Genomic DNA, 26,781 nt, shown 5'->3' with positions numbered 1-26,781 from the left:
CATGTGTGGTTGGATGTGGTTGTTGGACAGCGGGAGTGGTGCACTTAAAGGTGGGTGGTGTGTGAGAGCGGGGTCTTCCCCTACCCTGGCTGTTGGGGAGCAGGCCCTGGTCTCAGCCCAAGGCACAGCCCTGGGTTCTACAGCCCCAAAGCCCCAGTTTTATCCTTATCCTGGTGGCCTGAGGTACGAGAATTACAGGATGTCATCGTGGTAATGAGTGGTAATGGCAGCCCAGCTGTGGGTCACTGTCCCATTAGCAGCCCGCTCTGGTACTGATAAGCTTGTCCATGAATCACACCGGCAGCCAGCCAGTGAGGAGGGCGCTTTATCAGCGCTGGTGGTGGGGGGTGGGGGGACAGGGGACGGGGATGGGGACTGCGTGTCCTGATGGGGGAGTGCTGGGGCATATGATTAGGGCATTGTTGCTCTGGCTGATGAACACGCTGCCATGCTGTGCTGTTCTCCCTCCTGTGGCTGCTGTGGCCTCAGCTGCCACCCCAATTAGGCACAGAGAGCCTGGCCGGGATCCCCTGGGAGGGGGTTTTTCCAGCCTTCTCAGGAGCCCCCCCCAACCCATGTGACAGTGGCAGTCAGGGTGGTGCCTGGGGTGTAAGGGCAGGCAAGGTAGCCACATCTCTGTCCTGCTTAGCGCTGATTTCAAGTGCCTCTGCCTTGGGCTTCTGTGGTTGATGAGGCCGCCATGCTCCTTCTGGTGGTGCTGGCGGGAGGATTTGAAATGATTAATGCTTTTGAAAAGAAAGACCTTCCATCGCCATTGGTCCTGAGTCTAGGAGCCACTCTGCCGCCTGGTGCTGAGGCCCCTGGTGCCTGAGGAGGGGTCTTGTCACTGAGGTGGGCGGGCCGCTGTTGGCCCCCCACTCTGGCTTATTAGCACCCTGGAGCCCAGCAGTCCTGGCAGAGCAGGCGCAGGCTTCCTTTTGTCTCAGCCCAGGCTGGAGCTGCTCCTGCCCGCCAGCGAGCTGACCTTGGGCAGTTACCATAGAAACAAAGAAACAAGCACTTAGGGCTGGGGGTGAGAAGCGGGCTTCCCGAGAGGGGAGCACTGCCGGCTGCCATTACTTCCAGCCTGTTAGATACCCTGAATTACAGCAGTTTCCTCAGTAGGTGGCCGGTCGTGGGTCGAATTGGAGTGGGTGTCTCCTCGGGCACTTGTCCCAGCAGGAGGGCCATGGGCTGGGGTCAGTGTCGGTGGCCCTTTATCAGAGGGTGTTTTGAGACACTGCCACAGCTCCTGGCTTTGTGTGTGGTGGATGGGGGAGCTGCTCAGCTCAGAGTGGAAAGGGCTTGTCTAGAGTTCACCAAGAGACAATGAAACTTTGACCACCTGCCCCGGGGCACGTGCTGACAGTGTATTCTGTGTTCTCACCTCCACCCTCACATAGGACCTGGAGGGGAGGAGCTGACCCTGGTGCTGTGAACCACCAGGGTGGACTTCAAGGGTGTAGTAGGAGTCTGGCAGGTGCATTTGCCACATGGCAGGAACAGGGTGGGGTCAGGAGTTTGGGTGAGTCTGGGCTCTGCCGCTCTCTGAGCGCCTCCACCCTAGGTCGGTGCCAGACTCTGGCCTTCCCAGATACCACAGCCACCTCTGTACGCATCTTTACATGGGGAAGCTGAGGGGCAGTGTGGTCCCCCAACAGCCCAGGGTTTCCTTAATACCTGCCAGGCACAGGCAGGGCTGAGGCCTGGGTAGTTTGGATCTGGTCACCACAGCCTCAGCAAGAAATCTGAGGACAGGTTGTGTAGGCAGGGCTTTGGTGATGAGTTTTCTCCAAAGGCTGCGACGACCTTCACGCCCATGCTTTTAGCCCTCCCTCTCCTGCCTAACCGTGTCCTTCTCTGCTGCTCTGGGAGTGCCGCATCCCTGCCAGTCTGCAGCCTTCCCTCTGAGATGCTTCTGTTAGTGCTGCCCACCTGCCCTTCTGCCCTTGGGATGGGTCATCTCTGGGACTGGGAATTTAGGTGTCAGGAGATTTGCTGGGGGAGACATCTTCCAGGCAGGTTAATGGTAGGGAGAGCCATGGGGTTTCCTTCTGGCATAGGGACACCCTGCTGTACTCACAGGTCTCTGAAGATCCACCGTGTGGCCTCTGTGGAGCCCCTGGTGTCTGCTTCAGACTGGGTAGAGATGCAGGGACAGGATGGACTAGTGCAGAGCCTCATGAGCTTGAGCTGGGGCTCCAGGGCCTGAGTGCTCTACAGAGGAGTTTCACCTGCTTACAGCCTGCAGGTGAGGATTTCAGGTAACATGCAGGGTGTCAGCATGCAGGCCTGGGAGGCTTTAGGCAGCAGCTGCCTCCAGCTAGGTGCTAGGCTCTTTTAGCAGCCCCCACAGCACCCAGCCAAGGTCCCCCGATGCTGGTCCTAAGTCCCTGATTGGTGATGGAGAGTGGGAGTGTGGCCTGGCCTGGCCCACCAGCCCCTTACAACCGGGTCTGGAAGCTCTGGATTGGCCAGAACTACCTCCCATGGGAACAGGCCAAGTTCCAGTCTATCTTTTCATATCTAAGGGTCTTATCATAAAGCCAGCTGTTTATAAATTACCTCTTGTTTGGAGGAGGTGAGTTTTCTTTGTAAAAAGCCAAAATACTTTTCTTTCTGTTCTCATGAATTGCAGAACAGAGTTGGCGAGCCCAGGAGGGGGCTCTGGGATTGTGTGAGATGTTTGATGGCTTCAAGGAAGCAGATGACATTGGCGCTCATGCACCTGCTCATTCATGCCCTTGCTCACAGGTGTGTGCCGGGCTTCCACTGTGAGCTCAACCTGGCTTGGCTAGTGTCTCCTTCAGAGCCCTGCAGCGGGGCTCAGCTGCATACATCATAGTCTCAGTGGTTCCTGTGGTAGCAGGAGACTCGAGGACTAGTCCAGCTTGGGCTGAGGCCAGGTTTCCTGGAAGGAAGTATCCTAAGGACAAAGGCTGCAGTGCAGGTGCGGCTCTGGGACTTGCCCACACTTCCCACTGTAGGGCCTTGTTGGTCCTGGGCATGGCCACATGCCATCACTTAGCCTTGGTGAGGCCCATGTTCCCCCTTGCTGTTCAGAAGCCAGGCTTGTACTTCCACAAGGCTGGGGGCCTGGCCCCTGGAACCCCAAGATCCCTGCAAGCTGAGGTTCCATTGCCAGGTTGGGTGTTGATGGTGCTGACTGGTGTTTGTCTCAGTTTCATTGGGGCCTGAATTTCATCAAAGGAGAAAGTGCCCATCCTGGGGCTTTGGTGGCACAGTGACGTACTATGAGTCATACCCAGTGAGATGAGCCCATAAAACCAGGTGCCCGAGGGCTGGGCGGGCTGGAGAGTGGCTGTCATCTCCCAGATTCTTGCAGCTGATGGGGGATGGAGGAGGGGTTCCTTGAGTTAGGTCAGACAGTGGGGTGGAGACACCTGGCCATAACCTTGCAAACTCCTAGGGCTGCAGACCTCAGGTTGCTCAGCCTGTCCAGGAGGTAAGCAAGGTACAGCTCCTGAGAGGGCTTCCAAGGGGCACTCTGTGGGTGGCCTCGACAGTGGCCGACAGATGAAAGCCACCTTGAATTAGTTCCACTTCTTCCTCCCGTCCCAACACTCTATGCCTCTCCTAGCAACCTGTGGTCCCCTGATGGCTTTCATGTCCCTTTGAGACTTAGAGGGAGGGTGCTACCCCTTATGCTCTGGGTTTGAGCCCTGACCCCACTGACCTAGGGAAGGGCCTGGGGGCAAGGAGCCAGTGAGGGGTGAGGAGTGACTCAGGGTGCCTTGGTCACATCCATGGCTGTCTGCTGACCAGTGCTGTCACTTGAGGAGCCCACACCTTCCATCAAGGGCCTGGTGCTGGGCAGCACCCCTGCACTGCCACTTTCTGAAGTCCTGGGAACAGGTACCACGGTACCCATTTGCAAGTGAGAAAATAACTCTTAGAGCCCTTTGTCATGCACAGGGGTTCCTGGGCCCCTCCCTGCCCAGGTAGGCCTGAACATACCAGCAACACCTGCAGAGGCTTCCATCCTTCCTCTCTCCCCTACTCCCTCTGTCCCCATGATCAGCACAACCCTCCCTGTTGAGTCCCAGCCCTGGGGAGTGCCTGGCAAGTGGGTGGTGGAGTTTCCCTGTCTGCATCTTGCCTGGAGAGGCTAATGGCTAATGTCCTCAGAGGTGGGGCTCTGGCTTCTTCCTACAGAAGCTGTTGGGTAAGCTGCAGGGTGACCCAAGTGGTTAGGGCGGGTTGGGATCCAGGAAGGGATGCCAAGACTGGGACTGTGGGAGGCAGGAAGAGCCCTGGAGCTGATGCTGCTCACATTGCTGTCCACCTGATGGGCATCACAACTCTTCCTGCCACTGACCTCCACAGTCCTGGGGCCATACCACCTAGGCCCAGCCTCCACAGTGGTGCAGCTTGAATGTGTCTCAGGGTCCCTTCTTATCCTGACCTCTTGCCCTTGGGCCTGCTGCTTGGCAAACAGGGCCGAGGAATGCTTCCCTGCAGGGTGAGGTTTGCTAACATGTTGGCTCAGGCAAATGAGGAGGTAAATGCTGGAGACGTGTGGTCAGAGGACCTTAGATACCCATGACCTAGGCCCCCAGGGCACAGATGCCATCACCACCTCCAGCCCATGGCCAAAGAAACCACATCCCAAGGTCCAGGATTCTTCCTGGGCGTGGGTCCTCCACTCCCCACTTCAGCCCTGCCTGGTGCACGGGTGCCGCTGAGGCTCCATTAAGAACTCTGCTATGTGTCGTAGATTACTTTTATTTTCCATGATGACACCTCACTAGGAGGAAGTTGTCCCCGGGGCCTCTTAAAAGACAACTCCTATTAAAGATGAGAGGAGTTACCAAAACGCTGGCTGGCCGTGAATCTCCCCGAGGTGGGAGGTGCAGTAGAGGATGTGGGCCTTCCACATGGGGTACCTCTCAGGAGGACAAAATGGACCTGAGAGGACCAAGGGGCTGGAGGAGATGGAGTCTGGATTCAGGGGATGGCTGGGACAGGCTGGGTTGGGAAGGGAAGCTGCCAGGTGCTGTCAGGAGCTGGTCTGTAGCCTCTTGTCCTGGCCACCTGCCCCCCACCAGGGGCTCCGCTGTTGGAAGGTGGTGACAGGCATGGGGAGATGGGCTTGGCTAGGGTCACCAGTGAGTGTGTTCACATTGGTGTTGCACTGGGTCACCTATGTTTGAGGGGGGAGGGGGAGTGCAGAGTCAAGCAATCCTGGGTGTCCAGGAGCAGGGAGGAGCAGGGGGCTCTGGGGGAAAGATTGGAGGCTACAGGGAGGCCTGACTCAGGGACCAGCAGGAACAGGTACAGAGTTGACCATGGAGATGTCTCCCTGTGCAGGTGTGTGGTATACTTGTCAGACTTTGGTGTATGAGAAGGAGTGGGCCAGTTTCTGCCCTGTGAACCAGGGCACAGTGGTCATGAGAGCCGCATTAATGAGCTCCTTCTGTATGGACACTGTGCTGAGTGCCTAGAATGTATTAGCTCGTTGGGGTCACACCCAAGACCCTCCAGGAGAAACTGAGGCATGGGGATGCTAAGTTGACATGCCCTAATCCTTCCATCTATGTGTCTGCTGCAGCCTGGGCTCTTGAAGTCCTGTCACTGACAGCAGCTGCAGGGTCTGGAATAAAGTTGATGCCTTCAGTGCCGAGCACAGAGGCTTGGGGTGCAGTTCTGTCTGCCTGAACTCTCTGTCACCTGGTCTGGCCTGTGTGCTGGGCAGAGCTGCCGGGGAGGAACTGTGGCTGTGACCCCAGACCTGGACCTCTCTTGGAGAGACAGAACTTGGGCTGTGTAACCACATTTCTGACTGTTTCCTGTGAGCATCCCCCCCCCCACATGGCTGATGGGGTTTGAGGTGTGACTGGGTGGTTCATGGACACTGACACAGTGACAGGGACAGCTATATACTGAGCACCCTGCCTCTTCTCCCCTCACCCCCCAGGGCTGCCCAGAAGCTCAGCCTGGCTTCCAAGCGCAAGAAGCACCACCCACCACCTGCCCCTGCCACCCGTGGTACCTCTACATATCCCACTGACTTCAGTGGCATCCTGCAGCTGTGGCCACCCCCGGCACCCCCCTGCCTGCTCAGGGCTGCCAAGGCCAAGGACAACCCCGGAGGCTTTGGAAAGGTATACACAGCCCTAGGTCAGGTGGCCGTGGGAGTGGGGAGGTCAGGGCTATCTGAGAAGGTGTGGGAGATGGAGGGGCCCCACTCCCCTCTCCAGGACTGAACAGGGATACAGATGGGGAACTTGTATAAGGGGGTAGAGGGGCCTTGGGAGACTGAGGACCTGTGACTTGGGAAGTGGTGGGTGGCAGTGTGTAATCAGGGGTCCCCATGCATGTGCTGGTGTTCCTGGGGGCTGGGGGTGGGGTCTGATCCAGGGAGCCCCTTCTTTCCTCATCTCCATTAAATGTTGCTCGGGGGGGGGACCCCTTAGCTCTTCCATGTCACATGTCCAGATGGATTTCAGATGAGGACTGGAGAGGGCAAGGGTTCCAGGTGGTGATGGACAGGCTGGTGTCCTTCCTCCAGGAGTTCTGTGGATTGCTTCCCCTCTAGGAGGCTTAGAGAAGTACCTGTACCCCAGACCCCAGGGGGTCCTGCATAGCAGTAATTGTAATTGCCTGGGTGAGGTGGGCTCTGCACCCATGAAGGTGGGGGACTCACAACTGCAGTGTAGGCCTGTGTGTGCACCCCGAGTGGTTTCCCTGGCCTCTTGGCCAGTCCCTCACCTGGTGGTCAGCACAGGCCTTTTGGCCTATGGGGTGGAGTCATGTGGGTGGACCAGCCATGTGCCCAAGGTTGGCATGTGAACCATGTGTGTGTCCATTGTGGACTGCAGGGGTGTGGCCAGGCTAAGGAGTAGTTTGCCTAGTGAGCTCCCCACTTCTGGGGTTCCTTCCAACTATATGGATCTGAACAATTCCACTTTCAGCCCCAGGTCACCACATCTGCTATATGTGTGTGCGTGGGAGGTGGATCGGGGGGTGGCTAGGTGGTTGGCTGTCTTTGGGGCCTGATGGGGCCATTCTGCAAAGGTCTGTCTTGGAGCTGTTGATTTTGTCTAGCTGCTCAGCCCAGAGCTAGGGCAAGGTGGCTTCTTGCTGCCTGGTGAAGTCCTCTGCCTGCCTGTGTCTCAGGATGCTGAGGGTGCTGGGGTGGCAGGCAGGCCTGTCTGCCTCTGTGCCCTGCACTGCTGGGGGCACAGAGAAGAGAGGGCTCATGCTCCTGAGTGCCCCTGCCTGCCAGCCCTTGTCTGCTCCTGCCCTGCAAGCAGGCTGTGTCCAGCAGGTCCCTTCGAGGCAAGGCTGGTGGCATCAGCCCCGTCCAGTTACTGGAAGGCAGGTGGGCCCACGCCTGGCTGGCCTGTGTGCCTCAGTGGTCCACTTGCAATAGCCACAGTACAGGCAGGCAGGTCACAAGGGCCAGGGTACCATTGCTGTGGCTGTGTGGGTGGGTACAGGGCTAGGGTAGCAGGGAAGGAAGGCAGATGTATTTCCAGCTCAGCTCTCCATCTTGCCCCTGAGTAGTCTGGCCACTTCACCTGGCTTTGTCTGGCAGAGGGAGTATTGTGGTTATGGGGACAGTGTCTCCCCCAGAGCTGGCAAGTTAAGGAGTTAGAGGCTCCTTTCTGGACATTGCTGCACAAGATTGCAACTGTCCTTGCTGCCACTATATTATTTGGGGGTTCAGCAAGCTCCTGCCTCCTCCTGGGGCAACACTTGGGTGAGGGTCTGGCCTCAGGAGGAGGTGGGACCAAGTGTTCCTGCAAGGAGGGGAGCTTCAACCTTATTTCTGGTGACTCTGGACTACTCAGCACTTTCCCAGAGACAAGGAACCCCTGCAACCAGTCTTCTACCCCCACCCCCCCATGTCCCCTATCCTACCTCCGTGCCTGGCTGGGGTGTTATTAGCACTAATGTCACATAGTCAGAAATGCCTCCTGAAAGGCATTTAATATTGTCACAGAAAAGAAGTTAGATTATATTCAATTTCTGACATTAATGTGCTACTTAAGATAATTCATCATTGTGGTATTAAAGAAGACATCCCTTTCTTGGTGGGTGCTGAGCAGTGCCCCTCCCCCCTCACCAGCCTGGGCTACCTTTGTGGAGCTTGAAGCGTTTTTTTTGTTTTGTTTTGTTTTTTTAATGCAAAATGTGTTTTTCCCCTCCCGGGCAGATAGTTATTCAGCTGGGCTTTGTGATATCTGCACATTTGGGGGGAGACTTGATGCACTTGTCTCGTGGAAGACCCTATCATTTCCCCAGAGGTAATAAAGGGTTTTCTGGATGCAGACAATGAATGTGGGCAGTGGGGGGCAGGCTGGACGTCGGTGTCCCTGCTCTGTCCCCTCCCTGCCTGGCTGCAGGTCAATTTGGGATTAGTGTCTGTGCTTGAGGAGATGTTGAGAGCCAAACTGTAGCTTCTTCAGGCCTCTCCTCCCCACTGGGAATTCTCTCACATCTTCAGAACCCATTTGGCTCCTGAAGTGGGGAGTAGTTCACGCTGGAAAAAAATTGCCAAAATTACCAGGAAGCGTACATTTTTGTCTGCTTTGCAGCTGCGCTTGGAAATGAAATAGTTTTTTTCGTGTCGGGGAATAAAAGAATCGATTCTCTCGCCTGATGGAGCGCAGGTTCTGAGTAGTACAATAGCCAAGGGTTTCCTTGGGCCTCCCCAGAGGATGGGACACTCAGGCTCCACTCAGGAGCTCTCTGTGCTAAACCAATTTTGCAGTGTTATGTACCTGTCACTTACAATTAAACCCTTGAAAAATATTGGCTCTGAAATGATTCTTGGGTAATTTGACTTACACCAATGTGGAAGAAGTCAGAGATTTCATTGGAGAGGGACTGTGGCATCCTCCAGTGAAAGTACAGCTGGTGCCTGGCTCCGAGGAGCCCTAACTCAGATTGGCTCTGGAGGTGTACCTCTCTGGGTTATCTCTCCACGCAGGTCTCAAGTTGTTTGCAGTACAGCTCGCTTTGGACTCTGGCATCATGTCGCCCTGTCCCATACTCTCTGAGGGGCTGGTGGTTTGTGCACAGTGCACATTTGGGGATCTGTTCTGTACTTTGAAGACATGCCATCCATGCTGCCATAGCCCAGGCTGACTGGTCACCTGCTAGACTTTGGGAGCTCAGGGCTACCCTCACCCTACCCTACCTCTCTGTTCCCTCTGCCCACCCCCCCCCCGCCATCAGCTTCAGTTTTCCCCAAGCCACATTGGACATCTTTTCTTGGATAGGATTTGTTCCGATGGGATTTCTCTGTTTTTCTGCTGGCCCCAGTCCTGCCATGCCACAGGGCGCTGTGACTTTGGTTTCCTGAGCCAACTTGGGTTAGAAGCAGCAAGCTGCAGGGATTTCTCCCCGGGGTCTCCAGGCCCTCTGAGGTCCTTTGCCCTCTGCGCATTTGTTCACTTGTTCATCCACAGATGCACCTGCTTTCTCCCTGAGCTGCCCTTGGGCCTGAAGGACTTTGGCCTGGGGCTGGTAATACTTGGGGATGAGAGATGTCTGGGGATGCAAGGATGTGCTCCTTCTTGTTTTAGTAGAGAGAACTGCTTTGCAGGACCTGAACAGACCTGTGCTCACCAGGTGTCTGGAGCCTCCTGCCCATGAGTTATCTGCCTCCCCTGCCCCTGCACTGCTGCCTGGCCATGTACCCAGGAGCGTCACACCGCCCTCAGCTTCATTTTCTCCCTGCCCCGCTGACCTCATACAGGATCTGCTCCGTCCGCATTCCTGTGGCATGGGGTGCCTGTGCTGAGGCCTGATCCGTTGTCCTGACTTGCGCATGGCTCCTCCTGTCCTATAATTAGCGGCCAGCTGGGTGGTGGGTGGTGCTCAGATGCCTGCTTCTGCCTGTCCCCCCACCCCCACCCAGGTGAAGGTCATGCTCCGCATCTGGCCGGCACAGGGGGCCCAGCGCTCAGCCGAGTCTGCGTCCTTCCTGAAGGTGGACCCTCGGAAGAAGCAGGTGACCCTCTACGACCCGGCTGCTGGGCCTCCTGGCAGTGCAGGGCTACGGCATGCTGCCACTGCAGCTGTCCCCAAGATGTTTGCCTTTGATGCTGTTTTCCCCCAAGACTCAGAGCAGGTACGGTTGGTGGAGTGCCTGGGGTTTGGGGCTGCTGCCAGGATGATGGGGTCAGGTCTGGGCTCTGCTTAGTGAGGAGAGAGAAAGGGCCCAGCTGCCCGCTATGTTTGCTGAGGTTTCCCTCCTGTGGATCCTCCTGTGGGCAGGAGCCTTGGTTGTTTCCCCAGCTCCTGCCCGCATCTTCAGGCCAAGTGTCTGGGGAATGCTGGGAATTTTGGAACCCACAATTCTCAGAAGCTTGTTTATCTGGATGCTGTGCTGTGTGTGCACTGTGCTCACCGAGCATAGCTATGTGTGTCCTGGGCGTGTGTCCGTGCTGGCAATAGCACCTTTGTGCTCTGTGGGGTCTGCAGCGTGTCTGGACAGTGCAAGTTGAGTGTGCTGTGTGTCTCCGTGTGCCATTCGTGTGTGTCCTGTGCCTCCTCTGTGCATATAGCAGAGCTCTGAATCCTTGGCCCTGTATCTGCCAGCTCAGCCGTCCTGTGGGTTGGACGTCTATGTGACAAGGACAGACAGACAAGTCTCTAGTTCACATACGTGGTGGAAGGTAGTGGCCATGGCCCCTTGGTTTTGGCACCTGCCTGACCCCGGGGTCTCTATGCAGGCTGAGGTCTGCTCGGGCACCGTGGCCGATGTGCTGCAGTGTGTCGTTGGCGGGGCCGATGGCTGCATTTTTTCCTTTGGCCACACGAGCCTTGGTAAGCACTTCCCTCACCCCTCACACCCTAGATACACTCTGCTGCACCCCCCTCCATGTTTGGCGATGCCATCGCTGAGTCTGGCCCTGGGTGGGTAAGGAGGACAGTTCTCCACGTGGGTGTTTGAGGTGGGAGGTCTTTTGGGGAGATTGAAGTCTGCAGAGCTGAAGGGCAGAGGCCCTGGAATGAATGGAGGGAGGCCCCTGAGTTCTAAGTGGCCCCAGGTTGGCCCTGAGGACCCTGGGCATTGCCTGGGAGATGATTTCAAGTGTGACCAGGCTCCGAGGGCTTCTCATGGGAAGCAGGTGTGGCCCTCATGTTCCTGTGTGTCACCCCAGGCAAGTCATACACCATGATTGGGAAGGACAGCTCACCCCAGAGCCTGGGAGTCGTGCCCTGTGCCATCTCCTGGCTCTTCAGGCTCGTTGACGAACGCAAGGAAAGGACTGGCACACGCTTCTCCATCCGAGTCTCGGCCGTGGAGGTGTGCGGCCAGGACCAGAACCTGCGGGACCTGCTGGCTGAGGTGGCCTCTGGCAGCCTCCAGGACACTCAGTCTCCAGGCGTGTACCTGAGAGAGGACCCCGTGTGTGGGGCACAGGTACACCAACACCGTGATCGAGCCACAGGGTGGCGGTGGGGATTTGCACTCTTGGCCCTACGCCTCTAAGGGAGCTGTCACCTTCGCCTCTCCCACAGCTCCAGAACCAGAGCGAGCTGCGGGCACCCACCGCGGAGAAGGCGGCCTTGTACCTTGACGCAGCCCTGGCTGCCCGCAGCACCAGCCGTGCCGGTTGTGGGGAGGACACCCGGCACAACTCCCACATGCTCTTCACGCTGCATGTCTACCAGTACCGCGTGGAGAAGTGCGGCCAGGGAGGAAGTAGGTGCATCTGAGATCCACCCAGGGATCTTTCTGTGCCCAGAGGCATCCCCCAAGGGCTCCTGCCTACCTGGGGTGGGGCTGTGGAGCAGGGCACCTGGACTGGCTCAGCACCTGCCTGCACTGTGGTTTCAGTGTCTGGAGGCCGGAGCCGCCTGCACTTGATTGACCTGGGCAGCTGTGAGGCGACGCCCAGCAGGGGCACGGAGGCTGCTGGAGGACCCCTGTGTCTGTCCCTGTCAGCCCTGGGCAGCGTTATCTTGGCCCTGGTCAATGGGGCCAAGCACGTGCCCTATAGGTGAGTGTGGGCCCGTGGGCAAGCACCAGCCAGGGTGGCCACTGGGGAACTGGCCACATTTATGTCCAGTGCTTCTGGGGGCCTCAGTGCGTGGCCAGAGGACGGGGCAGAGGTGAATACTAGGGAAGTCCTGAGGCTCCAGGCAAAGCCCCAGTCCAGGGAGAAGCTGTCCTACCCCACCCCCAGCCTCCCACTCTCACAGCCTCCCCTCGGCTCCCAGGGACCACAGACTCACAATGCTGCTGCAGGAGTCTCTGGCTGCCACCAGCTGTCGTACCACCATGATTGCCCATGTCTCAGACGCGCCGGCCCACCATGCTGAGACACTTAGCACCGTGCAGCTTGCTGCCCGTATCCAGCGCCTACGCAAGAAGAAGGCCAAGGTGGGCTCCAGCTCCTGATGCCCAACCGTGGGCCCCCAGGCCTCCGGGTCCTCTGCAGGCCTATAAGGCATGTGGGGGAGGGGATGATAGGTGGGCCTGGGATGGGGGACCCAGCCTCCAGTGGGTCTCCTGTATGTCCCTGAGTCATGGGGCTGTAGCCTCATGACCCTGCCTATAGGGAAAAGGGAGCCAAGCCCCAAATCCCTGAGGCATCGGGCAGGGGGATAGCTGCTTGCAGTGGGGTGTGAGGTTGCCTGGCTCTAGCACCAGGGCCTGGAGCACATGGGACATGGGCACCATCCCTGAGGGGACTTCTAGGCACATTTCACTTGGGCACAAGGGTGGGCTTTGGAGTGTTCTGGGGCCAGACCCCATCATGGTTCTGAATGCTAGGTTTTCCCTGGGGGCTGTAACTGTGGGGATAGCTATCACCTGTCTGAGTTTCTTCCTCCGTGTGACACCATCAGTGATGTTTGCTGCCAGGAAACTATACTTGCGTTCTGTGCCTACGACTTGTGGGGCAGTACCCAGCACTGGGCAGGCTTTGCTTAGTGACCTTAGTGACCACACCATCATTTTTGTCACTTGAGCACAGTATCGTACTGTTGAGGCAGGGCAGGGAAAAGGAGGTGAAATGAGAGTGGGGGCCAGGTGCAGGCCAAGGTGGGTCCATTCATGCGGTCTGCCTTGCTGTCCCCAGTATGCATCCAGTTCCTCGGGTGGGGAGAGCTCCTGTGAGGAAGGCCGAGCCCGCCGCCCCCCACACCTGCGGCCCTTCCACCCACGTACCATGGCCCCGGACCGCGACCGCCCAGCTCCTAGTTTGCCTGGTGACCCTGACTACTCATCCAGCAGTGAGCAGTCCTGTGATACGGTCATCTACGTGGGACCTGGAGGGGCAGCACTGTCAGACCGGGATCTCACTGATAATGAGGGTCCACCTGACTTTGTGCCCATCATTCCTGCCCTGAGCCGCCGCCGGCCCTCTGAGGGCCCACGGGATGCCGACCATTTTCGTTGTAGCACCTTTGCAGAGCTGCAGGAGCGACTGGAGTGCATCGATGGCAGTGAGGGACCCCTGGGACTCCTGGGTGACTCTGATGCAGCTCAGGCCAGCCCCGCTAGAGGGGGCAGGAAGCCCTCGCCACCTGAGTCTGTATCCCCCAGGAAGGCTGTGGGCCCCCCAGTGGCCACTAGCACCCCTCGAGGCAGCTCTGGACCAGACATCCACCAGGGTGCCCCTGATCCCTCCAAAATCAGCGCCCAGGTTGACCAGAGAGCAGACAGTAGCACCCGGCCTCAGCTGCCCATCCTGGACAAGGCCACAGGTGGTGGAGGCAGAAGGCCACTGCCTAGCCCGGCCCCTCCACCACCTCGGCAGTTGGAAGCTAGAGGAGCCCCTGTGGAGCCTGGGGGAGGGGGAACTGACAGTGTGGTGCGGACGCCGCCAGTGGGCATGAGTGGACAGGTGGGCCGGCCCCCGCTGCTTTCAGATGCAGCCTGCCCCTGCCCATCTGCTAGTGGCCGCTGTCTGGAACGGGGCCTGCTGACCACCACAGTGACCTTGCAGCAGCCTGTGGAGCTGAATGGCGAGGACGAGCTGGTGTTCACAGTGGTGGAGGAGCTGCCCCTGGGGGGGCTCGCAGGGGCCACACGGCCCTCCAGCCTGACCAGCTTTGGTAGTGACTGCTCCCTGCAGGCCCTGGCTTCTGGCTCACGACCAGTCAGCATCATCAGCAGCATCAATGACGAGTTTGATGCCTACACCTCCCAGGTCCCCGAGGGCCCATGTGGCCCTGGGGAGCCCCTGGATGGGGCAGCCTGGGCTGGTGGCAGTCCTGGCTCATCCATCGGCTCCTGGCTCAGCAAGGTCAGCGTCTGTACAGCCGTTAGCCATAGTCCTGAGCCACAGATTCCCTTCAGCCCTGATTCTACAGCAGGGCCTGGCCCCCCAGAGCCTCCTGCCCAGGGAAGCTCTCTGGAGGATAGCAACCTCAGGTCATGGGAGCATGGTCGGCCTGACAGTCCTGGCCCAACTGGGAGGCCTCATTCCAGGGAAGCATCTGCAGCAACCCTGACCCGACCTGGCATGGAGCCCTGGGTGGGGTCCCTGCAGGGAGCAGCTGTAGCCCAGACCATCCACTCTAGCCTGCCCCGGAAATCCAGGACTACAACAGCCAGCCGCCCAGGCTGTGCTCGCTTGGGCCGGGGTCCACTTAGCCCCGGAGGCCCTTGCGAGGACCCCTGGCTGCTCCGGGTAGATGATGGTGACATGCTGCCAGTAGCCTCTGCTAGCAGTGCTCCCAGTCCGACTCCAGGCTCCCCCCGGCTGCCTGAGGTACAGGCAATGCTGGCCTGTGCCCAGAGGGTGGTGGATGGATGTGAGGTGGCAGCCAGGGTGGCCCGCAGGCCAGAGGCTGTGGCTCGGATTCCACCGTTGAGGAGGGGTGCCACCACACTGGGGGTAACCACAATTACTGCATCTGGTGGGGACACTTTGGCTGAAGCAGTGATTTGCTCAGGCAGCTTGAAGGCCTCCCTTAGCAGCAAGAAGAGTGTGGCTCCCAAGGGGGGCTTTTTCCCAAGGCCCAGTGGGGCAGCCCCTCCAGCTCCACCTGTGCGCAAGTCCAGTCTAGAGCAGAGCAGCCCGGCCCTGGCCCCCTCCCAGGCCTTGGGCCCGACCCGGGCTGGGACTGCTGCTGTTTTCCGAGGCGAGGAAGAAGTCAGGCCCAGTGGCCGGGCTGACCACTCTGTTCCCAAGGCCACATCCAGCTTGAAGGTCCGAGCTGGCAAGATGGAGGTGGCACCCCGCCCCACTGGCCACACGTCCCTGGAGCGGTACGAGGGGCTGGCACACAGCAGCAAGAGCAGGGAAGGCCCCCGGCCACCCCGGGCTGTGCCCAGATTGGGTGTGCCACCTGCCAGTCCCACACCTGGGCCCACCCCTGCCTGTAGGAGCAGCCCAGCTAAGGGTATGGGGGCTCCCAAGCCTCCAGCTGGTGGGGCCAAGGGCCGTAGCCTAGTGGCTGGTGGGACTCGGGCTCTGGGTGCTTCAGTAAAGCCACTGGCCCCTGTGTCAGGTAGGACTCCTGGTGGCCCTGTGTCAGGTCCCCGGTCAGCCCCACGGGCTGTGTCTGGTGCTGGGGCCAAGACTGGCCGGGGCACCATTATGGGCACCAAGCAGGCACTCCGGGCTGCCCATAGCCGCGTCCATGAGCTGGCGGCCAGTGGGGCTTCTGGCAGAAGTGTCCCCTCGTGGGGCTCGGCTGACTCAGACAGTGGCAATGACAGCGGCGTGAACGTGGCTGAGGAGCAGCTGCCCGCGGGCCCCTCCCTGCCCTCCCCCTACAGCAAGGTGACGGCCCCAAGGCGGCCCCAACGCTACAGCAGTGGCCACGGCAGTGATAATAGCAGTGTGCTGAGTGGGGAACTCCCGCCTGCCATGGGCCGCACCGCGCTCTTCTATCACAGTGGCGGGAGCAGTGGCTATGAGAGCATGATGCGGGACAGTGAGGCTACCGGCAGTGCATCCTCGGCTCCTGACTCCATGAGCGAGAGTGGGGCCGCCTCCCCAGGCGCCCGCTCACGCAGCCTCAAGTCCCCCAAGAAGAGGGCCACAGGTAGGTGCTGGTGCTGACTCTCTAAAGTCTGAGGAGCTAGGAGATGCTTGACAGGTGCGCTCTGCCACCCCAGGCTGCTGTGGACTCTGACTTTCCCTGCAACTGGGTCAAATTCAGCCCATACCTGGGACTAGTGTCCAGCCTCTCGGGTACCTCTTCTGTGACTCCAGGTGTGGCCCCTCCACCATGGCACATCACACCCTGTGAGGTCCCTGGCACAATCTTTGTGGATGCCAGGTGTGCATAGCCCTGATGGTTTATGAGCATGCCTAGGGTTTTTCAGTGGACAGAGGGGTATGGCCCGCTAGTTTACAAATCTGCAGGGTTTCACAGATCCCAGATGCATATACTGTCCTCTGACAGTTTATAAATACATGGGGCTGTTTAGAGTGTAGATGTGCACAATCCTGTATAGTTTATAATTACACCCAGTGCATACCCTTCTCTCGTCTTCATGCTGCCCCAGAGGGTGGTCCCAGGTAGAGCCACAGGACATCCAGCTAGGGCCCTGGGAAGCTGGGCAAGGACTTGGATTTTGAGCTAGGCATTGGACTCTAGGCAGGGTTCTCACTGATGAGTGTCCCACCTGCCTGGTAGCCCTTACTGGTGCTGCTCTGGGGGACAGCAGTGTGGACCTCTCCCTATTTGGGGACAGTGGGGTAAGGAGGGTGTGAATTGAAGAGTAGTGAGCAGTTACAGTGTCGGAGGGTTGCCTCTGTCTGGGCAGTTGGCATGGCTGTCCACTGGCTGGGACTGGGGTGGGTTCTGGGCTCTGCTCACCCAGTACCCCATTCTCATTCCAGGTCTGCAGCGGCGACGACTAATACCAGCCCCACTGCCTGATGCTACTGCACTGGGCCGAAAGCCCAGCCTCCCTGGACAGTGGGTGGACCTGCCTCCACCTCTAGCCGGCTCTCTGAAGGAGCCCTTTGAGATCAAGGTGTATGAAATCGATGACGTGGAGCGCCTACAGCGGCACCGCCTGCCTCTGCGGGAGGACCCGGACCAGATCAGGGTCTGTGGTGGGCTGGGCTGGGCTGGAGGCTGTGAGCCCTGGGGTGGCAGAGAGGGCTCTTCAGGCTCCTGGGGGTGTGGCCAGGCAACCCTCAGACCTTACCTTCTCTTTTCTACAGCCCTCCCAGGATCTGGAGAAGGTAGGTGGCCCCTGATAGCCTCTGGGGAAGAGGGCGGCTAGAGGGGATCTTGAGACCACCACCATTGTCTCTGCTGAGTTGGGCCCAAGATCTAGGAGCTCCTGGCGTCTTTTCACCTTGTAGGCACCACCATGTACGCATACGCACAGGCCTAGAGGGTTGGGGGAGGCCCTTCGCCACTGGGGTGCTGTGAGTCCCCGGGGAGAGAGCCCCTAGCCCACTAGTGGGTGCCCTTGCCCTCCATGTCTGAGCCCACCCTCTTTTGTCCCCTGCTATTAGGCCCTGGTATGTGTCAACTCCAAGGTGCGGCTGGCCGAGCGCAGGCAGCAGCGGCTGCGGGAAGTGCAGGCCAAACGTGACCACCTCTGTGAGGAGCTAGCTGAGACCCAGGGCCGTCTGATGGTGGAGCCTGGCCGCTGGCTGGATCAGTGTGAGTGCCCCACGCCCGCCACTGCTGGAGCAGTGGGACCCCCAGACACCAGCATGAGCGTGACCCCAGACCCTAGGTCCTGCCCTGGCTCCCCATTTGCTGTGCTGTGTGTCCCCACCCCCTCCCACCTTTGCCATCCAGCTGCAGTCATGCAACAGGTGTTGTGAAGGAAGGCTCTGAGAGGCCTAGATGCCTATCCTGGGGATCCAGGGAGCCTGGCCTCTGTCTTAACCCTGTCCTGCCTCTCCTCAGTCGAGGTGGACCCAGAGCTGGAGCCTGAGTCTGCTGAGTACCTGGTGGCCCTGGAGAGAGCCACAGCTGCCTTGGAGCAGTGCGTGAACCTGTGCAAGGCCCACGTCATGATGGTCACCTGCTTCGATATTGGTGTTGCCGCCACTGCTGCTGTACCGGGGCCACAAGAGGTGGATGTTTGAGGCAGGGCACTGACTGAGCACGGGAGGGAATGTGCAGGGGTGTGAGGTGGGGATGTGGGAGAGAGCGAGGATGTGGTGGATCTTAGAGGGATGAAGATGCAGAGGGTGGGGGGTTCTGTGAGGACCAGGGGTTTCAGAGGAGATGGAGCATGGGGAGGGGAGGGCCGGCTGGCCATAGACGGAACAAGTGAGTGCACGGAGACCGGAAGACTGTCGCCACCCAGACAGCCACGCAAGTGCCTTTAACCTTGAGTTGTTGGACTTTCTTCTTTTCGCATTTGGTGCTACAGACTCAAGACACCAGCAGACGTGTGATTGGACCCATGGCTCAGGCGGCTGTGACCGCTCTGGCCGGGGCTGGAGCCAGGTGTTTGTATCCCATCTTGCCTTCCTTGCAACTAAGCAGTTTTGTGTAGCAGGACAGCCCTGCGCTCACCGGCTTTAAGGATCAGGATTGCTTTTCCTTTCTAGTGGTTTCCTCTTGGCAGATCTGGCATTAGCGGTCTGCAGCAGCTGGGTCTTCTCAGTGGGGATAGCTGACCTCAGTCCTCTCCCTTCCCTGAGGACCCTGCTCTGTTCCGAGGACACCAAGGGCTTTGAGTGAGGCCTGAGCCAGGGCACACAATGCCTTCTTCCACGGCAGGAATTCTTACCAAAACCACAAGCAAAAAACACAACAAAACAAACCCCACCAACAAAGATGAGGTGTGGCTTTTGTAAAAGTTCTGTTAGTTAGGTTCCTATTTTTGTATCATTTTGCCTATAAACATGGGATTTGCAGTGGGAATTTGAAGACAAATGATCTACATTTTTATGGTTTTCTACGGAAGGCGTTCCTGGGGCCGGGCTCTTGGCAGCTGTAGGAGGCAGGCTCTTTCTTGGGGGGCACCCTAGGCAGGGTGGGGATCCTTGGGAGGTGCTTCTTTTCAAATGCAGATGAGGGGTGAGCCTGCTTCCCCACACGATGTGCCCCACACGGCAGGTTCGTGTTTTCTGACCATTGCGCATTTTATAGGGTGTCCAGACCTTTGTACAAATGTATAGATAACATCTTGCTACAGTTTTTATTTGTGAATAAAAGATGCATTGATTGTTCAAATGGCTCTGAATTCACTGGGTGCCCCTGCTGTGCAACTTTCTGAGGATTTCTGGGTTGGGAAGGTGGGGCAGCAAAACATTGGAGGGGTACAGGCTTCAGGTTGCTGTGCCAGCGCCTGTAGGGGCCACCATGCAGGGTGGTATTCGGACCTTCATTTCCTCACGCCAGGCCCCCTGCCCTGATCATGAGATCTCAAGGCTGTTTGGGGAGCCAGGCTTGCCAGCTGGGCTAGTTGGGAAACAGCCTTTTTTGTGCTGGCATCCCACTGGGTTTTGTTATCTGGGGAAGTAAAGGCAGGTGACAGTAGCCCTTAGGAGGGCCTTGGTTTCGGTCCTTTGTCCCCTGCCTGCTTTTCTGTTCAGTTCCTCCCACAAGGTCGCTTGCCGGGCTCCCCAGAACCCTGTGATCCAGTGCCCTTTGAGCTCCCTGAGTTTCTGCCTCCCGTGACATAGGCCTCCTTGGCCATGGCTTGGGCTGCCTTCTGGTCTCATACTCAGTGTGTCCCCTGGCTGAATCAGTTTGCTTCCCCACCCCCAGCCCCACCCCCACCCAAAACCTATTTATTTGTCTCCATCTCAGTGTCCCCTTATAGGCCTGTGAAGGCTGTATCTGGACTCCCACCTCATCCAGCAACTTCTTGCTGGCCTCAGACTGCTCTGCTTGTTACTTAAGCCTTGGTCCTGGCCCTAGCGACCCCCTACATGCTGTACCCCACCTTATGGGCTCTGGTGCATGTACCTCACATATCCCGGTCCCTCCTAGCATCTGAGTCTTTGCAGCCCCCATGCCTGGGACCCCTCCTCCAGGGCCTGCTCAGCTAGGTGCCCCTTCCTTGGCTCCAGGCAGTGAATGTGGGGGCCCCTCCTTGGTGGCCCTGCTGTCTGGGCCCCCTCCACTGTGCATGTCACACCTTGTGTGGTCTCTGCATATCTCAGTCTCAGTGGGGCCCTTGGGTGGGGTAGAGTCTGACTCATCGTCACATCCACACATGGCACAAGGCTGGGCCCCTCTGGGCCCTGGTGCGGAGGGGGGGCACTAGCTGAAGAAAGTGAATGAATGAACAAAGGAATGACAGAGTCTTCTACAGAGGGCTCTGGCTGGGGAGAGGCAGACTGCACTCAGCAGTTTGCAGAATGCCTCCTGCTTAGACCCTTGCTGATAGCCCAAAGACAGCCTGTCCTCCATGTGGCTGCCCATGCAAGGAAGGCCGTCCACACTATTGCAGCAGCAAATGGGCCCCCAGTTCCTTGGGGTGGGGTCACATGCCTGTGGGAAGGTGGGGACTCCAACCCCAGGACTCCTCTGCTGCTCTGAGGCCAGATGTGTCTCTAACAGTGCAGACATCTGGGAATGGCCAGGTTATTTTTAACCAGCCAAGTGTTAATCCAAGTTGCTGTGGGCTTAGCTGGGGGTGGGGAGGTGGGGGTTCAGGCAGGATATGGTGGAGAGAGGTGAGAGGTGAGACAAGCCCACCCGTCCATGGTTTTATGGACTGGCTCCCATGCTGACCTGTGCAGAGGTGCTGTTCTCAAAAACAGGGCAGTGCTGGGTCCAGGCAGGGGCACTTAGGGCTTGGGGAAACCTGCCAGGGAGCCCCTGGTCTGCATTTAGGTTCTGGGCTCTGGCTCCCAGCATGTACTGTCCTGTGCCACCTGGGCTATGTGGGCTATGTGCTCGTCACATCCCTTCCTTCTACAGAGGACTCATCAGCTGCCTCCTTATCCGTCTGTCACAGGAGGGGTACTGGGCCTGTTTTTTTGGCATAATCTCTGGCCCTGATTCTCACTGCCTGTCCTGGCTGGGGGTCTCCTACGGGCCAGGCCCAGGCTGAGGATGGCCGGCACAGGGGACTGGCCATATGGAGTCCACCTCCCACAGTCCAGGCCAGGCCTGGGGAAGATAATGCCTGCTTTTCTGGACAAGGAGCCTACTATCCTAGGGCTGACCTGGGAGCCTTGGGTGGCCTTTCATCTGGGACATCAAAGCCCTCAGCCCTGTCATTATAGGCTGGGAACCCTGTGGGGAGCAGCACAAGTTCCAGTATGCCCATTTTATGGATGGGAAAGCTGCAGCCGCCCAGAACCCAGCTCTTTGACTGAAGCCAAAGTCAGGGTGGCCCATCTAATGTCATCTGCAAGGAGTCTGTGTGCCTCCTGCTTATTGAACTTGTGGGGAAGCTGAGGCTCAGGGAGAGCAGAGGTTGCCTAAGCCCTCTTTCCATGTTCTTTCTCCTTGGAGGTGAGGTGGTTCAGGAGCTTGCAGGGCAAGAGGGGAACTTTCCTAAGGACTATCAGGCTCTGGCAAGCTTGGAGTCGGAGTGGGGGCTTCTGGGCAGCCAGCTGTTAAGGGTAAATGGTCAGAAGGAGGATGGACAGGCCAGGCCAGGGACCTGGGGCCAAGGGGCATGGGGTGCCTGCCTGGGCTGAGTGGAGTTACAGGCTTGATGCAGCTCATGCTCCAGCTCTCACGGCCTCGGAGGCCAACCTGGCACCTGGCCACCTGCTCCCCTGGGGTGAGGTGCCCGCCTGACTCATCCAGCGAGTTGAGGCCTGTTCTGCTCGCCCTGCCCACCTCAGCCCTGGTGCTGGAGGCCATGTGGGGAGGAGGGGGCAGGGGCTCTCAGGAGCTGGGAAAAGGCCAGAGCTGGGCTGGGGGGTGGGCAGGCAGGATGGGAGCTGAGTTGCAGGGCTGGGGCCCTTGGAGCTGCCCTACCCTGCTTGGTCCCAGAGTGAGGAGAGAGAACTGTGGGTGTCAGGCCAGGCCTGTAGCCCTCAGAAGGCCACTGCCAGATGTGGGGCTTCCCTTCTCCAAGGATGGGCAGCAGCAGGAGGAGGAGCCAGGGCCCTGCACTCCACATGCAGAGTCTTCACATGGAGCAGAGGGGCACGGACGCTCCAGTGGGGATTTTGGGTGCCAGGGGAGCAGCGTGAAATTTTGAGAACCAGTGCTTGGCTTTCAGTTATTCCCTGTAAACCTCTCTGTGGGTATGATCATGATGGCTGTGGGGAGGGGACACAGGGGTTTTGTGGTGACAATGGGGATGGTGGTGGGTGCTAGTGACAGTGAGGATGGCCATAGGGTCAGTGGACCTTGCCAGGTAGTGTGCTGCCTCCTGCAACCCAGTCCATGGTGCATTGCAGTTCTTTTTCCATCTGTTTGGTCCCTTATTTCTCTGGGATTTCAGTCTCCCTGAGGCCAGCTAGGAGCCTGTCCTCCTTCTGACCTGTTTGTCCCTGGGAAATGTGGTAAAGTCACATCAGCAGCCTCCATGGGGCTCCCTCTGGGTCCTGAGGCTCTGTGATTAAGGGGGCAAGGGGACTGGGGAGTCCAGATAAGGGCCCTAAAAGATGTCCTTTTACAATCAGCTTCATTTTATGTTTAAGAGAAATTCTGAAGATGGGACAGAGCCTGCTGCACCCTTTACTGTTTTCCTAATAATATATGTCTCATTATCCCAGATGCCCTCTTGGAGTCTAGGCAGGGAGGGCAGGCTTTGCCAGACTTGACTTTTCTCTAAGCCTTAGTTTCCCCCTCTATCAATGTCACAGTTTACCTTCTTGTTCATGATGGATGCTAGTCCTCACCTGGGTCTCCCTCAATACCAACCCTGACTGCCTTGGGAGAATGGTGTGGTCTGGGCTCTCTGGAAGTGGTTCCAGCCTTGGAGGCCCCACCCCATGGTCCTGGGGCCCTGCCCAGGAGTCCTTTGCAGCCCTTGGTCGGGAGGGTACATCTTGGGTTGGAGACTCCTCTGCTGCTCCTCTCCTGGGACAGGAGCCAGGGTGGGCCCTGGGATCTGCTCCCAGCAAACAGGAAACCTGGAGGGAGAGTTCTCCCTCCTTATATTGTGTTCAGCAAGGCGGGGATCCAGATCCCGTTTCCACACAGGAAGCCCTGGAGGCTGGGAGGGGCAGAGAAGAAATTCCCTGAGCCAGCCAAGAAGCCAGGCTTCCTGTGGGTTAAGCGGGGGTGGGGTGGGAGGGCTAGGAAGGGTGGGGGTGGGGTGCAGTGGGGTCATGGGCAGCCTAGAGCAAGAAGACTCCTGGAACTCCAGGCCTGTGTGGTGAGAACCACTCAGAACCCTAGGCTAGTGGCTTTGGAAATCCTTGGGTCCCTCAACTCATGTTGTAACTGGGGACACTGAGGCCCAGTCCTAGAGTCTGTCTGCCCCTCAGAGGAGGACATATAGTCAGAGTCCAATGAGGCCAGGCACAGGGGCTGAGCACGGGACATTTGTGGCCTCAAAGGAAGGACCTCCAGGAGGGTAGGAGCTGGGCAGGGCATCCCTGGATCCTTCTCTCCCAAAGGTCACCAGTTCTGGGCCCAGATGTGTCTGGAGCAGCCTGAAGGTCCTCCCCAAATGCCCTCCTGACCAAGGCTCCCACAAGTGTGCCCTGGCCTCCAGCAGCATCAAAACTTAACCTTTTGCTACACTGTTGCAGGATTGTCTTTTTAAAAACTGGCTTTATTCTATGTTTAAAAAAATTTCTGAAGATGGCACAAGAGCCCTCATATCCCACGCTGTCTCGTGAAGTCTCCTTTTACTGGGGTGTGTTTGCTATGACCAAGGAACCAGGATGGGCAGCTTATTTACCTCTGAAGCATGGCCTTTGGATCCATTGCCTCAGTTTCCGCGGGAGTCCTTCTGGCCTGGGATCCCACCCAGGAGGCAGGCACACAGTTCCCCGTCTCTGGGAAGGCAGAGCCTGGACGTGTGTGACTTGGAATTCTTTCGCAGAGGTTTGCCTCCTCTCAGCTGATTAATGTATTGATGGTGCTAATGCAGCCTGTGATCAGAAGATCCTGGTTTTTGTGCTACAAATGGAAAAATCCAAGCAGAGCACGTGGATGGGGTGAGGTAGGATAGCTTTATTGAGAAAAGAGGAGTCACCTGTTCTGTCAGGTGAGGAAAGGGAAGAAGAAGAAGGCACGGTGGGTGCAGATAGAGTCTGCTGGCAGAGAGAGAACTTTTCTTTTTCAGGTGCCTTTAAAACCTACACTACCCCATGGAAGGTCAGGCCCAGGAGGTTCCCACCCAATAATGAATGAGTGGGGAGGAGCATGGGTGGTTCCTCGCCAGATGAGGGTGGTCTGGGCCATCCCCAGGCAACCTATATGAGCCCAACTTTTCCTGCTTCTAGCCTGCCTCAAAAGCACCCAGTTCCCTACTGACATCAGTATGCACTTACTGCTGTTTCTTTTCTAGCCAACACCACTTAGTTTTGTAACTGGAATCCTTCTAGCTCTGGCCACTGGGAGTCTTTTCAGTTGGCTGCCATCATTTTTTGGTCCAGCCAGTTGTATGGAGGCTGGTGAAGGCGGCCCAGGGGCAGCAGCACTGCCTGGGCCCTGAGGCCCTGAGGAACTTCCCCAACAGAAAGGCTACCTTGCGGGGACACTTTGCCCCCACTGTCCCAGACAGCCCACAGCAGGCTCCCCTTGACATCCCTGAGCCTTTGGAGCTCACTGTCGGTGCTAGGGTCTCCAATCCCCTGGAATGATAGACCTGAGGGACCGGAGGGCTGAGACCCCTGGGGCTAATGCTTCAGAATACTCAGATGGAAGGAGCCCATGGCCTAGGCTCTCCTTGTGCCTCTCACCTGTGCTTCCTGGAAAGAGAGCACAGGAGCTTCTGGAGTGGAGACCTTCCAGGATGCACAGACCCCTCCTCAGGCCCCTGACTAGCCCTGACCCGTAACAGAGACCCTCCCCAGCACTGTGGCCAGCCCTGGAGTTCTTGTCCAGGGATGTTTAAGCAGTGATGAGCCTTTGGAGCTGTCCAAGGCTGCGTCAGCCGGGACCTGGCTGCAGTACAGCACCAGGCTCAGGAGTCACTGTGAACTCAGTGGCCTGAAGTGGGGGAGGGGTGGAATGGGAGGAGGTCCATGGTCCTGGGACAGGGTGATGCCAGTCTAAAGTGCCAGTGTGGTCTGGGCAGCCCAGACTGGCCTTGGGGCTGGGAGAAGGGGCAATGACGTCCTTGAGAATCCACAGGGTGGCTCTGGTGAAGTCACCCCATGGCTGCCTTCATGCTATCGTCACCATCACCTTGGGAGTGTGAGATCAGACAGGACATGCTGCCCCAGGCAGCCAGGCCTCCTGCCGGCAATCGGCCAGTCCACTCCTACCCTCTGCCTGGTAGGTTTTAGCCAAGCAGTATCCTGAAGCACCCCCTGGACTGAGCTGACAGAAGGGCCTGGGTCTGGTAGCCAGACTGCCCCCCACTTCCCAGTGAGGTTGCTGTTTGCCTTCAACAGGAGAAAGGCACTATTGCTCTGCTGCTTTTCTGGCTTCTCAGCCATCCAGGAAAATGTGGGGGTTTGGTTTTTTTGATTAAAAGAGAAGTCTTATTGGCCTCCGAAGAAGAAAGTCATGGCCCACAGAAAAAACCTCCAGGTGGGGCCCCTGGAGACATGGGCTTCCCCACAGGGACCAGCGGCTCCAGAGGATAAAGCCACTGCTCTGTGGGTCCTGCCCTTCCCACTCTGTGCCTTGGCTTCCTTCCCTGTAGCAACCAGCCAGCTGTCTCACTGTCTGAGTTGTCCCAGCAATTGAACACAGAGCTCTGCTTTGGAATAAATCTGTTCTTTTCTCCAGCGTCAGGGATGATGGGCTGTATTTCTCTCAGCCTCAGTGGCTGTCCCAGGGAGCTGATCCGCCTGGCAGAGGGTGATGCTCTAAATCCCGTAGCCATACTGATTTGTGGGTCTGGCTGTGCTGGCACAGGCTGATGGCATCTTTACGAGGCAAAGGAGCCTCGGCTGGGAACCGGAAGAGTCTGGTGTGATCTACAGCTCTGGGTGCCCCAGCCTGCCCATCCACCATTCATACCTGCCTCTCCCAGAGCTGGGCCTGCGTCACTTTCAATCTGGGCCCAGGCTGAGGACAGGAGGAAGGTGCTGGCCTCATGCTGCTGCTTGCTCTGGGAGCCTTAAAATTTGGCTTTAGGAAGGAATTTTTACAGGGCACAACTGTCCAGTGGGAACTTCCCTAAGCTAGTGGGCCTGGCTCTGGGCTGGGCCAAGCTGAGGGGGGTCAGATGAGAGGGAGATCCAGGTCCTGTCAGCAGGCAACCCAGGTTTCCTAGGGCTTGGGGAGGTGGCACCTGGTAGTGAGGGTGGAAGGTTCTGTCAGTGCTACCCTGGGACGGCTGAATGAAGAGGCCATCCTGTGCTTCTGAAAAGGCTGGCAGAACATTAGCTTCAGAGTTGTGGATTGTAGTACAAATGACTGAGTTCAGCCAGGTGCCAGTGGCTCAGGCCTATAATCCTAGCTACTCAGGAGACAGAGATCAGGAGGTTCATTGTTCAAAGCCAGTCTGGACAAAAGGCTCATGAGACCCTATCTGGAAAATAACCAACACAAAAAAGGGCTGGTGGAGTGGCTTATGGGGTAAGACCTGAGTTCAAACCCCAGTACTGAAAACAAACAAACAAACAAACCAAAGAAACCCCAAAACAAAAACCCCTCAACAACAACAAAAAACAAATAGCAGTGATCCAGTCCCAGCTTTGCCACCTCCACCTGGGCTGCTACTTCACCTGCTGGGCCTTACTCTCACAAGACTAGGCTACCGTGAGGACCTGTGAGGATCTGGGTCCATGAGACAGTGTCTTGTGTGGCATGCACAGCTGGGTTCAGGCAGCACCGGCCTCTGCTGTCCTAATAGGGGCTTTC

General features: G+C 57.9%; 1 protein-coding gene across 2 annotated transcripts in view; it reads left to right on the top strand.

Moving 5' to 3' along the window:
* The window catches only part of Kif26a (kinesin family member 26A), a 39,120-nt gene extending 20,015 nt beyond the window's left edge, over positions 1–19,105 (top strand). For both annotated transcript variants that reach the window (XM_020187183.2, XM_020187181.2), the window contains exons 5-16: positions 5,939–6,125; positions 9,893–10,105; positions 10,710–10,803; positions 11,142–11,404; positions 11,503–11,686; positions 11,822–11,984; positions 12,205–12,367; positions 13,068–15,987; positions 16,791–17,002; positions 17,121–17,141; positions 17,421–17,571; positions 17,824–19,105. In XM_020187183.2, the coding sequence (XP_020042772.2) occupies positions 5,939–6,125; positions 9,893–10,105; positions 10,710–10,803; positions 11,142–11,404; positions 11,503–11,686; positions 11,822–11,984; positions 12,205–12,367; positions 13,068–15,987; positions 16,791–17,002; positions 17,121–17,141; positions 17,421–17,571; positions 17,824–18,005 (4,753 nt within the window). In that variant the 3' untranslated portion in view covers positions 18,006–19,105. The remainder of the gene's footprint in view (positions 1–5,938; positions 6,126–9,892; positions 10,106–10,709; positions 10,804–11,141; positions 11,405–11,502; positions 11,687–11,821; positions 11,985–12,204; positions 12,368–13,067; positions 15,988–16,790; positions 17,003–17,120; positions 17,142–17,420; positions 17,572–17,823) is intronic.
* Positions 19,106–26,781: the final 7,676 nt, after the last annotated feature.

Source organism: Castor canadensis, chromosome 3 (assembly GCF_047511655.1).
Source record: "Castor canadensis chromosome 3, mCasCan1.hap1v2, whole genome shotgun sequence".
NCBI lineage: Eukaryota > Metazoa > Chordata > Mammalia > Rodentia > Castoridae > Castor > Castor canadensis.
This window is presented reverse-complemented; position numbering and strand designations above follow the sequence as displayed.